Source organism: Camelus dromedarius, chromosome 17 (assembly GCF_036321535.1).
Source record: "Camelus dromedarius isolate mCamDro1 chromosome 17, mCamDro1.pat, whole genome shotgun sequence".
NCBI classification, from domain to species: domain Eukaryota; kingdom Metazoa; phylum Chordata; class Mammalia; order Artiodactyla; family Camelidae; genus Camelus; species Camelus dromedarius.
In genome coordinates, this window is record NC_087452.1 from 29,779,075 (window position 1) to 29,792,806 (window position 13,732).

General features: G+C 43.6%; 1 protein-coding gene across 1 annotated transcript in view; it reads right to left on the reverse strand.

Moving 5' to 3' along the window:
- CACNA2D3 (calcium voltage-gated channel auxiliary subunit alpha2delta 3) overlaps nt 1-13,732 on the reverse strand; it is a 776,511-nt gene that overhangs the window by 156,876 nt on the left and 605,903 nt on the right. The window contains exons 18-21 of the mRNA XM_064496418.1: nt 12,292-12,375; nt 4,608-4,679; nt 4,290-4,351; nt 2,897-2,964 (exon numbers count right to left, since the gene is read on the reverse strand). Of these exons, the coding sequence (XP_064352488.1) occupies nt 2,897-2,964; nt 4,290-4,351; nt 4,608-4,679; nt 12,292-12,375 (286 nt within the window). The remainder of the gene's footprint in view (nt 1-2,896; nt 2,965-4,289; nt 4,352-4,607; nt 4,680-12,291; nt 12,376-13,732) is intronic.

Below are 13,732 nucleotides of genomic sequence, written 5' to 3' on the forward strand. Positions count from 1 at the left end.
CCTGGGATAACACATGCATCCATCCTTTCTTCCCTTTCTCTCTCTCCTTCCCTCTCTCTTTCCCTGCCAGCCTCCCTCTATCCCTCCCACTCACTCTCCCTCCCTCCCTCCTATTTTTCCTTCCACTTATTTACTGAGCATCAACTATGTGCCAGGTACTATTCTAGGCCCTGAGAATATAGCAGTGACCAAGACAAAAATCATTGTTGCCCTCATGGTATTTACTTTTTAGTGGCAGAATAGAGATAAGTAAATAAAATTAAAATACAGAGCCTATCAGTAGTGAGGGCTACAAAGTAAGAGAGAGAATGAGGCAAGGAGAGGGAGTATCAAGAAATGGGGAGGGACGAGAGAGTGTCAGTATCAACTGTGGGAGTCAGAGATGCTTCATTGAGAAAGTGACTCTAAGCAAAGACCTGGAGGGGGTGAGGGAGCGAGACACGTAGATAATTAAGGAGAGGACGTAACCAGTGCAGAGGCCCTGAGCTGGGATCTCACCTTCCTGGAATATGGGATTCATGATATCAATTCTATCTATTTTTCAAGTTTCACTTCTCATCAGTCTTCACCCACAAAGCCCTATCTGCCCCTAGGATCTATTGATGAGACTCTGAAGGGAAGATCTTTTTGACTGCTTCCTGCCTGAGTTCCTAGGCGACCAAGGAAATCTGATTTTTCTCTAATTCTCTCACCTCCCATTTTGATCCTTCTGACAAAATCACATCTACTGTTGATTGACAATGCTGACAATAATGATATAAGCTCTAATTTACTGAACAATTACTGTGTATAATATATATAAAGAGAGAAATTGTCAAGCAGATTCAGAAGGGAAACGATTCCAGCAGGTAGAACTACAGCCCACATGTTCAACCTCAGAAGCAACTCCTTACATTTTGAGCAAAATCTGCCCGTTCACCATCTTTGTAATACCTGCTATTGACAAGTTAGGTTGAAAATTCCTGTATTTCTGTGGGACAGCAGTCCTTATGGAAGATCCTTCAGTAGTGTGGTTGCCATCTCCAAGAAACTCCTGCCTTCTTCAACAACACAGCAGAACAGTAATCACGCCTCTGCCTTGACGGATGACAAGTCCTCTACTAGTTAGCCTAGGGGAAGCAGCATTCCTAGGCTCTGTCACTCAGCAAAGTTGGCAAGCTTGTAAGCCCTCTTATTTACAGAGGACCAACAGAGAGAGGAAGATCTGACCTCCTTTGTGTGATAATCAGACACTTGCCCCATTGCTGAGGATTCAAACTAATTTCTTGCACGGTGGGTGCTGTTAACTCTGAAATTTTCTCTATGTGAGCTCTTAGCCTAACTAAAGATGATAATGACTGAAAAAATGAAGAAATTGTCTGGAACACAATGTAAACAACTCTGTGTGTGTGTGAGGGTGAGAGAGAGAGGTGGGGGTTGGGGGAAGAGGAAGGGGAAGAGAGGGAGAGAGAACGAAGGAGCGGCAGGCCCATGAACTGAGGATTGACTAAAGGAATGAACACAACAGAGGCAAATAATCCATTAATAATCTCTCCTATTGTTCTGATCATGAGTTATTTCCCCAGCTTGACCTCAGATGCCTTAGATGTGAATTATATGTCTTCACAAGCAATGACATCCACAGAGCCACACATGGCTCATGAAGCCAGAAAATTAAAGAAGTTAAAATAAAAATTGATCCCTGAGAATACATCCTGTTGAGCATGTTGCCCAAATCACAAAGTTGCCTGTTGTCTCTCGCCTGTCTCTGGGAAGAGGGAGCACATGATTGATTAGCTCTGTGGTAGGCACTCTGCCCAGGTCATGACGACCCCCTTTGCTCTCCTTCCGGTTGCTTAAAATCTCACCATCCGTTGGGAGAGAAAAACCAATGCCTATGAGACAATGCAGGGATACTCAGCATAGACCAGAAGGCCATCTATAGAACCTGGCATCTCAGGGACCTCCAGTCTCATCCTTTATTCTCCACTACATCATAGGAGGGAACCACAAGGCAGTCCAGATTCTGGAAGTTCACCACACTCATCTGTAACCAGCTCTAACCATTTAAAACCTGGCCTGTAACTGACCTTGCTGCTCTTGGCCATATTTCCTGAGGATACCCACAAAGAGCACTGGTCTGGTCCAACTCCTTCTCTGAGATGCAAAATCTAACACTAAGGTTGGGCAAGTGACTTACTCAAGGCCACTCTGAGACTAAAGCTTTTCAGAGGCCAGGTCCACCCCTCCCTGTGAGCTGGTGATGCTGGGAAAGATAACTTCTCTGAGCTACTAGGTTTAGGGGAGATAAAAAGGATGGGATGGGTGTGACAGCAGTTTTAAGGTTTAAAAAGCTGTAACAACTGTTACCATTTATTGGGAGTTTCCAGCGTGCTGGTGCTTTATGAATAGAAGATATGGGAATCTCAAGGTGCTACTCATTCCTTCTGACTTAGATAAATCATCTCAATGAGCACATTCCCCTTGGACCCAGGCTACCTTGAAACACAAGTGAAATTTGTGGCTTAACTACGTAGGAGACTAAGGCTCTCATACCTTTGTTTTCTTTTTCCACTTCCTGGGCTTAAGTTTTTACACTAATTTATATTTTTCTTGGTACTGAATTCTACATATGAGAATAATACAGTTGGTGGATGGATGATTCCTATGAGTTGCCTTAACAACTTTGTGGATGAAAGTAGAATATAAATAAATGAAATCATAAGGAGAGCCACCACTAGTTGGGATTCTCACCATTCTGCAATAGGTAACATCGGGTGGGTAATTAGTTGACTCAAATGTCCAGGGATTGGACAGAGGGTTGGACAGATAAGCAAATTCTTCAGCTAACCCAATGGCTAGCTGCAGGGCTTTCTTCCCACACGAAAGGATAAGACGAATGAAGGCAGCATCTTACCTTCTTCGATGGTTACGTTGCCTCGGAAGAAATATTTCCCATGGCCTCTGGAGAGCGCCACACCTAAACTGTGCAGAGAAACAAAGCAGACCTTGAAATCCATGACATTGACTGGAATAGACTTGCCGGCTAACTTTTTATTTTCCATTTTCGCATTTCCATTTCATGTTCTGCAAACAATTTCTTCCAATAGTTAACTTTCAAAACCCCACAGTTCATAGTTGGTGTTGGTCTTTCTTAGGCTTAATCAGCTGCTTCAAATTCAATCAGCTGTAATTTCTGACCAGCAGCAATGGGTGACTTCCTGTGTTTTTAAAGAGGTGTGGCAAACTGCTACAAGCCCTTCCAGCAAGCCCTTCTCTTCGATGTGCTTGCAAGGGCTGCATGCCCTGCTCTTACTACTACCTTATGCCAGGTGGGACTAGGAAAATTACAACGGCAAAAACGAACACTTCCACTATCACTTGAGTGTAGCCTCGTGGTTGTTCTTGCCCAAACTTCTCCCTAGTCTGGTAGATTTTTCACACTCTCAAAAGTCTTGATTTAAGCTCTTTTCTGTTTGTGCCTAAAGTTAGAGAATATGTTTTGAAAACATAGTCTCTTCATTTGGCAAACCCACTTGGTAGTCGTGTGTTACCTTGATTGCTCTGGTTCCAAATGGAATCCACCCATGATCCTTGGCAGTATATGACAACGATGCCATATTTAAGATTAATCTACAGTTACTACATTTTTTTTCTCCTTAGCTCTGTGAGGTACCAGTTCAGGAACATAAAGAAGCCCCACTAAAATAATTTTTTACAAAAAGCATTATCACACTAAGTTAACAGTAGCAGGAGACTTTAGAATGCCACATACGCATCTGAAGGCAGGCCAGAGGGCAAAGGCATTTTTCAGAACTGTTACAAAGAGAAATAACAGGATTCAAAGGCAGACAAGCACAGAAGGACAGTTCAGAGAAATTAAAACAGAAACACAACATGTAGGGATGGATATGCTACCTCCAAGTTGGAAGATTGCTTTTTGATTATGGAAATAAAAGGCGAAATGGAACTCACTAGGCAGTAAGTTAGATGGTTAAGGACCCTGGGTAACCCTCTGAATTTGTCTCTCTACCCTTAGCTGGAACCCCGCCCCAAGCTTATTTGCTTGATAATGGGATGCAGAACCATGACAAATTGAGTGAGTTCTCCTAGGTGAGCCTGAACCATCTTCCCCCTTCTGGAAAACAAAAACAAAAGCAGCCTGGGAAAAGCCCCTTCCTCACTCTTTCCAGCCTTTCGGCAGGGTGTTTGGTTATCTTCAGATGATGAGCTCTGAGAGCGTCAGCAGGTTTTGTACAAACACAACTGATGGGTCTGATGGAATGTCCATGTATTATGGTCAGCTCTACCTGAAAGGAGTACCCTTGATGTCTGTATAATAGTAGTCATTTGTCATCACCAAAACCCGTTTCTAGATTGAAAAAAAAAAGTTGTAGAGAAAAGAAAACATAGTTAGTCTGCTAGGTGAAGTTTTCAGAAATAAATAAAAATAAATGGACACACTATGATTAGGTTAACAGTACTACATGAATCTTGTTTGAGATAAGTAAAGACAAGAGAAAAATGATCTCAGAGAAAGATATTTATTCCAGATAGACCTTTCAAAGCTAATTTTTCACAGAGGTTTGTTTTAAATTAAGCAGCAAGAATGTTTGAGAAAAATGTACCCCTTTGTCCACTGTCTTCTTCACCTCCATGGAAAACTTCCCAGTCTTTCTATTCACCATGGCATTTCTTAGCTAAAATGATAAAAGGAAATAGGGGTTAGTTCTGCCCTGGGTTACCATATTGCCTTCCACCCTCCAGCTTGGGAGCACATTTGGTGGCTTGTGGCTGACAGGGCCGGACTACTTCCCTGCAGAATCTGGGGTACTTTTGCAGTAAGTCTGCTTACTGCACTCAGACCTCTAAAACGGACTTCGGAAAAATAAACATCCAACTGCTTTCGTCCAGAGAGAGAGGCTAACAACAATAAATAAACGACCTCTAACTTCAATTTGAGGTGCTCCTGTAAACCTCAGAGCAACAATGACAACAACAACAACAACAAAAAAGTCTGTGTGACATTGATGCATCCTGAGAGGCAGAGAACGAATGCCCAAACAACGCTTTAACACTCAAGAAGCAAGAACTTCTCAAGGGATACGTTACATTTTCGAAAGGGTACTGGTTTGTCATGGAGAAATCATTTTTCAAAACATAATCAAGTTAGAGATGTTTTCCTACACAGTAGTTTTTTTGTTGTTTTCTTTTCTTTAAAAAAAGGCCAACCATTTGGAAGACAGGGATTAGCTTCTCATAGCATGAAACATCTTCAAATACTCTCCTAGAAATCTGGGCCAAAGAAAGGCCTCTCTGAGGCTGACGGGCAGTGAACAGGGCCGTCCTGTATCTGAGTTTTGGAGGTCCCATCTGGGAACAGTGAGCCTCCCTCCCTTCCCCTACCCCTGGCTGATCTCTGCTAATTACTTGTGGCCCTTCCGTGAGTTCAGAGAAGGACAGCAGACACAGTGATGAAAGATGTGCTGTCGTGGGCACCAACAGGAGACGACGGGAAGGCCATTTAATGAAATAGGAGCAAATGCTGACATGCCACAGCCTGTCAGGAACAGCTCTCTCCCAGCCCCACGGCTTGGTTTTTTAAAATTCTTTCCCCTCTCTTCTCCTTTGAGGAGATTGAATAAGATCTGGCCGATAGAGAACTGCAGTGCTTGCAAGCAACCTAAATTTGATGCGGGGCTGTCTAGATTTAGGTTCACATTCCCATCTTCTGTGAGAGAGAGTAAAAGCATAATTTTTAGCTGGAGGCATGTATAAAATAAAACATATATTTTACTCTAGATATTTTTTAACAACACATAATGGGCATTTCTGGAAATATTTTCCCATTTTAACTTTTGTGGTTTTGGATGGGGAGAGCTGGTCCTAATTAAGTCTACTTTCTAACTCTTAAGAACGGCTCGATTTATCTTTGACATGGTTTTCATTTTTCCTCTTTCTGGTGCCTGCCTAAAGCCATTTGGGACCTTCCCCTCTCACATTCCCCAGGCAAGTCAGAGATTAGGTAAGCTTCTCCACGCCTCCGTGCCACCCCACCCCCAACTCCCAGTAGCACAGAACAATCAGCATCAGGGCTGGGAGGGTCCAAGGCCAAGGGAACTGATGCTTTTAGGAGGCAGACTCCTTGATGCTTAGTCTAGCCTTTCCTCTTCCTCAGTTATAATGGAAATAGATTACACTTATTGAACACCTACTTGTGAGGCATCAGAAGTGGACTCTGAGGTCAGAGCTTTGTGATCTTAAACAAATCACTTACCCTCTCTGTTTCTTTCTCTACAAAATGGAACTAATGACAGCACCCATCTCATCAAGTTGTAGTGGGATTTAGATGAGCTAATATGTAGAAGAGTGCCTGGTACACCCTAAGCATTCAGCAGTGCTAGCTGTCCTCCATCATCATCCTCACCAGCATCATCATCATCTCCATTATCATCCTCTTCCCTTTTCTTTGCTGTCAGACCCCTTTCAATAGCTTAGTGTCCTAGGACTCAAACTCGAGTTTGCTTGACACAGATGTCCAGGCTCTAAATCAATGTTTTTCAAACATTTTTGACTGTGAGCCACATAAGAAATACTTCTTGCTCTGATGGTACCTTCTGATGCCTCCCATTTTAATAGATTTCATTGCTTTTCATTACTGCTCATGGATAACTAAATGGGTTTTCTAACCTCCCTCGAAATCCCAGGTTAAAAACTGCTGCTTTTAACTACCTATGGGTTGTCACAGACTGAAAAAGAAAAGGATATCAAGTTTCAGTTTTTACCAATGACACATACCACTGTACTGTGACCTCTCTGTGGTCCAGTTTCTTCATCTTTCATTCATCCCATCAAAAGTGTTACTAAGTGAGGATTTTTAGACCCTGTCAGGTGCTGTATAAACTACTGATCAGATTCTTATGAAGTTTGGATAAACTGATAGATACTGTTTACTGCACTCTCACTGTGTGCCACACACAGGTTTTAGTTTGGAGGGGGGGTAATTAGGTTTATTAATTAATTAATTTTTTTAATGGAGGTACTGGGGATTGAATCCAGGACCCCATGTATGCTAGGCATGCACTCTCCCACTGAGCTATACCCTCCCTCCCAGACACAGGTTTTAAATCCCTCAAAATCATGTCATAAGATACCATAATTATTCCTGTTTTACTGATGTGGAAACCGAGGCACAAAGTTAGGAAACTTGCCTAATGTCCCACAGGCTCTCTAACCACTAAGCCCATGCTGTTACTTCTGTTTCCCAAATCAGGAGAAAAAGTATTTGAACAAATATAAAGCATTAATATAAAATTATATAGCATTAATATAAAAATAATGTATTTTTATTTCTGGATTTTTTTTAGTCAAAGAAAAGGTTTTAAACTTAATCATGCGACAGTCTCCTCAGGTTTTAGCTTCCTAGGAGGTTCTCTTACAAGCCCTAAGCAAGTGGTCTGGGGCTGAAGATGGTTTTCTGTTCTCATTGCTAGAAGAGGGAAGGGGGCTTGATGCTTTTTCAATAGACTTCCCAGTAAGAATACAGCATTGTGAGGCTGGAGCAGTAGAGAAATGTCACTTTTTCATCTGAGGAGACTGAGTTTTGAGAAGGGGAGCAATTTGCCCTAAACCCTATGGTAAATCAGTGGCATCACACCCTCCCCACCAGTGTGTAGCTTCCAAGATGGCAGAGGTACCCAGGGTAGAGAGGAGAGTGGTGGGGAGTAGCAATGCCATCCCCACCATGCAGGAAGGGAGTGACTGACAGTGCTGCTCAGAGCTGCCCCCATATTCCTTGAACTTGTTGTTACATGGATTATAGCAATGAGCAACTGGAGAAGTGAAAATGGCAACTTAAACAAAGGCAAATTAAACTCTCAGTGATAGACCTTTATTTTTCCCTATCAGATATCAAACATCAGCACATGTGGTAATGCAGTGAACATGAAAACAGCTTTCACTGCAGTGCAGTTGATAAAACAAAGGTCAAACCTCTTCAAGCTGAAAATAGTAATCTGGAGGCTGTGATCAGGCTCCCCTGTCTCTGGGAACCACCTACCTTCCCCTGGGCCCTACGTTATCCAGGTCAGATGTACTTCCCTGGGGCTGCCAGTGAGTCTCTCTTGTCTGCATGCCGACGCTGAAGCAGCTTTGCTGGCCACTCAAAGAACCCACTTGTAACAACGATGTTACAAGCTGGGAGTCACACTTCGGTTCCACTCTGAGCCTGCAGCTCTTCCTCTGATATTAGATCTCCTTAAGGAAGCTTTCCCCCAGAGAGTCACTGATCACTCTAGGTTTCGTGTGTGATATCTGGTTCCCCTAATGCTGGTTTGTTATCTGCATCAGAACACAAGCCTCACCTTTCATGGTGCATAGGAGGCTTGAAGTTCAGGCCCCCAGTGATATGCAATCCTGGCCAAGCCAACAGATTAAGGGTAAGGGAGAGCAGTGGATAAACAGATCTGTCCTTTGCAAGCAAACCTTCAACCAGAATATGAAGACAGACCCGGGCACAGAGCACTTAAATAACAAAATCCTCCTCTCTCTTTCTTTCTCTCTCTCTCTCTCTCTCTCTGCTTTGGTCTGGGCTCTCAGGTGGGCTGAGCTTGGTTTGGGGACCAAGGTCTCAAGCATGAGCTGCAGAGACACTGGAATAGGTGTGAAGAAGCACAAAGTAAGCGGCCAAAGGTCTCAGAAATATGCCCCAGAAGAAAAGGTTTATAGGGCTTTGGAAGGAAAAGACTCAGAGGAAATTTCCACCAGAGTGATCTTAGGTAAGAAGAAATGTAAGTTGACTGGAGGGAGTAGAAAAAGGGCTTACACTGCAACAGAGGGATTTCAGATGGACTCAAGGCAGAATCTGATTTGCAACACCACCCTATAGCAAACGCTATGGCCAGTGTTTCTTTAGCATATACATGCAAGACATTGCCCATCTTCCCTGCACCCCTCAGGGGAGAATAATATACCTACTCTGAGGCACTGATACAGAGTCTTCAAGGACTCGTGGACACAAAATCTCTTTCTAAGGCATAGCGAAGTGGTCAAGAGCTTTGGGGTCAGGCTGCCTGGGTTGGAATCCAAGCTGTGTGCCCATGGACCATTACAGCAATTCTCTGCCTCAATTTCATTACCTCTAAAATGAGGACAGCAATAACACCTACTTTGTAGGATTGTTGTGAGAAATCAACAAGTCCATCGACACATAGCACTTAGAATAATGCTGGCATGCAGGAAGAGTTCAACGTCTGGTAATTATTATTTTTTATATTAGGTTTTTTTCTGATTATAGAAATAATCATGTTCAATGTGGAAAGTTTGGGAATGACTGAAAGGTGACAGGAATAAGAAGAAAAATCATCTTTAATTCCTTCAGCCATCTCTGGGAGTTTATAACCAAAGGCTAAGCACCATTTTTAAAGATATTTTTTCCTTCCCAGAACTGATCAACACCAGTCATTCACACTGAGCTATGCGTGTCTTGGGGTCCTTTCTAGTCTCATGGGTCCCCCAAAGATCTGACTTACTCATTGTACGGTTGATGTGAGGCCTATCTTGGAGCCTGGGCCAGAAGTCCCAGTCATCCATCACTAAATGGTTTCTAATTTTTCTCTTTTTAAAAAAATTTCATTTTAGCTAGTCTATTTTACATGTGTTTTAATAGCATATATGACCTTCACATCTTTTTTTGGAAGTACACAGGGTCTATTTTATAAATGTGGTCATTAAATTCAGTAAGAGATCAGTTGCCAAAAGAAGTAAGATGCTCCTTCCAAGAACTATACCCTACAGCTGGGCAGACTCATGCTACTCCTTCCTTGGCAGGTTCTGCTTGCATGGTCTTTCTCAGATCTTGACCTAGAGCTTGCTCGCCGCTATTTACATGCAAACTCCACTCCATGGCAGGCACATGGGCATGTGGGATCCTGTGTAGACTTCACAAAGATGCTTTGTGTAGATTCTAGAATTCTCCGATCAAGGGACTGCAAATCCCTGGGAGAGAAATGGTGACTTGGGTTTTCCCAAGCACACTGGTAAGTGAAGGAATTCATGTCTCAAATGTACCACATTCCCAAGGAGAAAAGACAAGAGACCCAAACCAAAGAGACAACCAGAGGCCAATTGGTGAAGAATAAGAGCATTAAACTTGCTGAAGATGTGGGAATTCTGAAGGCAGATACTCAGAAGCCAGTCCTGGGAATCAGATGAAGGTGAAGGACATGGCAGGAGGCTGGGAATCCAATGAGAAAGGGAGACAGGGCAAGGAAACAGGAAACATTTGTCAAACCATTCTCAGCAAAAGGAGATATCAGCTCATTGAAAATTAACTTGGGTACAGGTGATGACTAGACACCTAGAGTACGAATGAGCCAGGTAACAAATCTTTTCAAGTAACATGTGAAAGAGAAGTGGGAGTGGCAACCTCGTCTTAACTAGCAGAGGGCCTGCCTCCAAGATGCGTAGACTCCAAAGCAAGAATGCACATTAAGTTTGCCTCCTATATTAACTAAAATGTAAAAGATGAAGGGAGGGAGAAGCATGTTGATGACAAGGTTTTCCCTTTTGGGAAAGAAGACAAAAAAGATCGAGTGAAGTTCAAATAAAGCAACTGATAAAGTGATGATGAAAGAGAAAGGAAAACAATGGACTGCACCCTTTAGAGTTTCATGAGACAGTTTAGCAACTGACATTTATTACTTAGAAGGTTACCTGAGGATTGATGAAGCTGAGAGTAATACTAATAACAGCTACTACTCATACAACGCTCACCATGCCCACACAATGATGTAAGCACTTTTCTATCTTTCAACACAGTAACACATTTAGTATTCACAACAGCTCTGTGAGGTAGGTACTATTGCCATCATACTCATATTACTGGGAAGAAAAGAACAAAAACCAAACTTGAGGTGGAGAGACTATAACTGCTTGCCTGAGACCAGCAGCCAACAAACAGCAGAGATGGGATTTGAACCCAGGCAGGCTAATATGTGAACTGCATTCCTCAGGACTGCGCTAACCTGCTTCTTCGTAGGAGCAGGTTGAAAAGGTATGACATGTACGTTAGGTGCAGGACGATCAAAAGACCTGAACATGAATCTTGATGACAAAGTTAAAGAACATGAAGATATAAAACTCTACCAGGTTACTTAGCTGATACGACATCAGGCCACTGGCATCTGGAGAAAAGAGAGCGGATGAGGAATTAGATTTCTATGAAACAGCAAAGTTATTTTGTCTGAACTAGGGGTTAAAAAGACTGAGTGCAGATGAAGAAGGAAATAGGCTAAATTTCTAAAACAGACATGACTCTTGCATTTTATAGGCAGGGACAAAAAATCAGAGATTTATGTTAGCTGAGACATCCAGGTTGCAGAGGATGTGAAGAGAAGAAAAGTAAACAACAAGAGGACTGTGACACTGGCCATATTTCTGAAAAGCACAAGAACCCAAAAGGCCTGGGGTTTTCAAATGGTTCCCCTCAACATCCCTTTGGAAAGCAAGACAGAGGGATGGAAACAATGCTGACTCAATGATGAAGCTTAAGAAAGGACCCCAGACAAATCAGAGAGGGTGTGGCAGAGAACCGTTTCTGGGCACAGAAACTCCATAGAGAAACTGAAGACTAGGGTCCAGACAGGAACACCTTGGAAGTTACGACTTAATTAAAGACAGTCCATCTGGATACACACAAGGTGGTGCCATGTCTAACAAATCTGATTTATTGAAGGAGTCACAAGAAGACTGATGGCGTTAAGTCGTGGGCATAAGGAAAACTTTTGATACAGTCCTGAAGGCTGAATCTGTGTGGGAAATAAGCATGTGTTACTGCAGTGTGACCTGGAAGGGGGAAAGGCTGGAACCACCAAGGAAATGGGGAGGCCAACCAACCCAGAGGAAAGTGGGTCTGCAAAGCCCTGGGCTGACATCCTGACAGGTGAATTCTGGCCCTGACTGTGCAGCTGCCCGGCCAGGCTGCAGCCAGGCTCCCCCGGGGGTGGCAGGTCCCATCAATGGCACTGAGGAGGAATCTGTATTAATCTGTTGCAGAAGCAACCAGATCCCCAAATGGGATGGTTTTAGCAGGCTACACAAAGCAGGTGGGGTGGCTGGACTGTTTGCAAGTAGACCTACGGGCAGGAGAGTTATAAAACTCAAAATGGGTACAAGGGCCCATTGTTTCATCATCCCTCTGGTGGCCAGGTGTCCCTTTGGTGGGCCCCTCGGCTAGCTCCTGGGTGGCCGCCAAGTATGTAGGTGGGTACAGTGGAGTTTCTCCCTCATCAGGCTTAAAAACAAATCACGTACCACATCATCACGGTCTTCCCACTCCACCTCTGATAGGTCAACGCTACTATAGTTAGGTTTCCTCCGCTTTTTTCCTTCTTCATACTGGCAGAAGAAAGAAAACAAATGACAAACACAGAAAACATTTCTGTAAAATCATCAGCCAGGGCATTCTTCATCATCCCAAGTCCTGGCTTGACGCCTGGGGACTGTGAATGGAGGGTACCAGTGAGAAGCCCAGCAGGGGGCAGTCCTAGGGTTTTAATGGCAGAAAAGCTGAACCCAGTCACCTGTAAACATTTGCTCTGAGCTATGGGGGGATATACAAGCCAATTCTTTGTTTGATATGAATTTACCTAGGGGCCTCCTTACCTCTAAACATGCCAGAGGCAAAGCAAAGTTCATCCCCTCCTTGGACAGTCTGTGTGTGGAATGGAACCTTTCTCCTCTACTTCAAAGCTTTTAAAACCCACCCCTTCATGACACAAGAAAAGGCATCTTACATAGTTCACCAAAAATATAGTTATATCCCTGTATGTTTTGTAGTTCTCCCATCCCTACATCCTGCCTCGAAACTACCCCCACCACACTCCTTGGTCAGGAGACAAAGGCACTGACCACCACATTTGGGCTCAACATCCTATTAACATTTTACAGACACACAGAACCCTCTACTTGCTATCACACTGGCCACAGAAGTGCTGAGCTAAGCATTGCTACTTTACCTGGAGTACATGTGGGTATTGGGAATCACTGCCAGATTTAATGGCCATTAGGGCATTTCTCTGGAAAAGCTGATGAGTGCATTATTAACTGGGGAGGTGGTCTTAGTTCCCCTCCTCCACCCTAAGTCACTGGCGTTAGTCACCCAGCAAGCCTACCATTTTACCAACTGGACAGTCTTGTGTCTGGACTCTCCGTGTCCTGGGCCTTTAATGCTGGCTGTCGGGGTGTTTATAATGTAGGAAAGTCTGCCCTCTGCTGCAGGCTCAGGATAAGCAATCCCTTTGCCAGTTCATAGGCTGAGGGTATATTGGAAAAAATATATATGTATGTATAGTTCTTTTTCTTTTTTGCTTTTGTTTATAAATTAGTCATGTTTTGATTTAATTGGTAGGATTCTAAGTGAAACGCAGCATCACTCTAGGTGTTTTAAGACCCCCCAAACCACAAGTTACCATTTTGGACACAGGTTACATATGGAGGCAGGTGCTGAAGGCACACAGTATAAAGGAGAAAAATCACTGCTGCTGTGTTGACCCAAACTGGCTCCCAGTGGAATCTAGGGGAGACAAGCCAGACAGGGTAGATGTCACCTTGCTGTGGGGCCAAACAGGTCCCAGTGGTTTCCCTGCCCTCTTGACTTCCCCTGGGCTGCATTTCAGGAACCCTGAGACATTGGTGGAGGGGGCCCACCCTCAGCCAGGAAGGCTGCCTCGCCTCTACGAGGCAATGGGCTCCG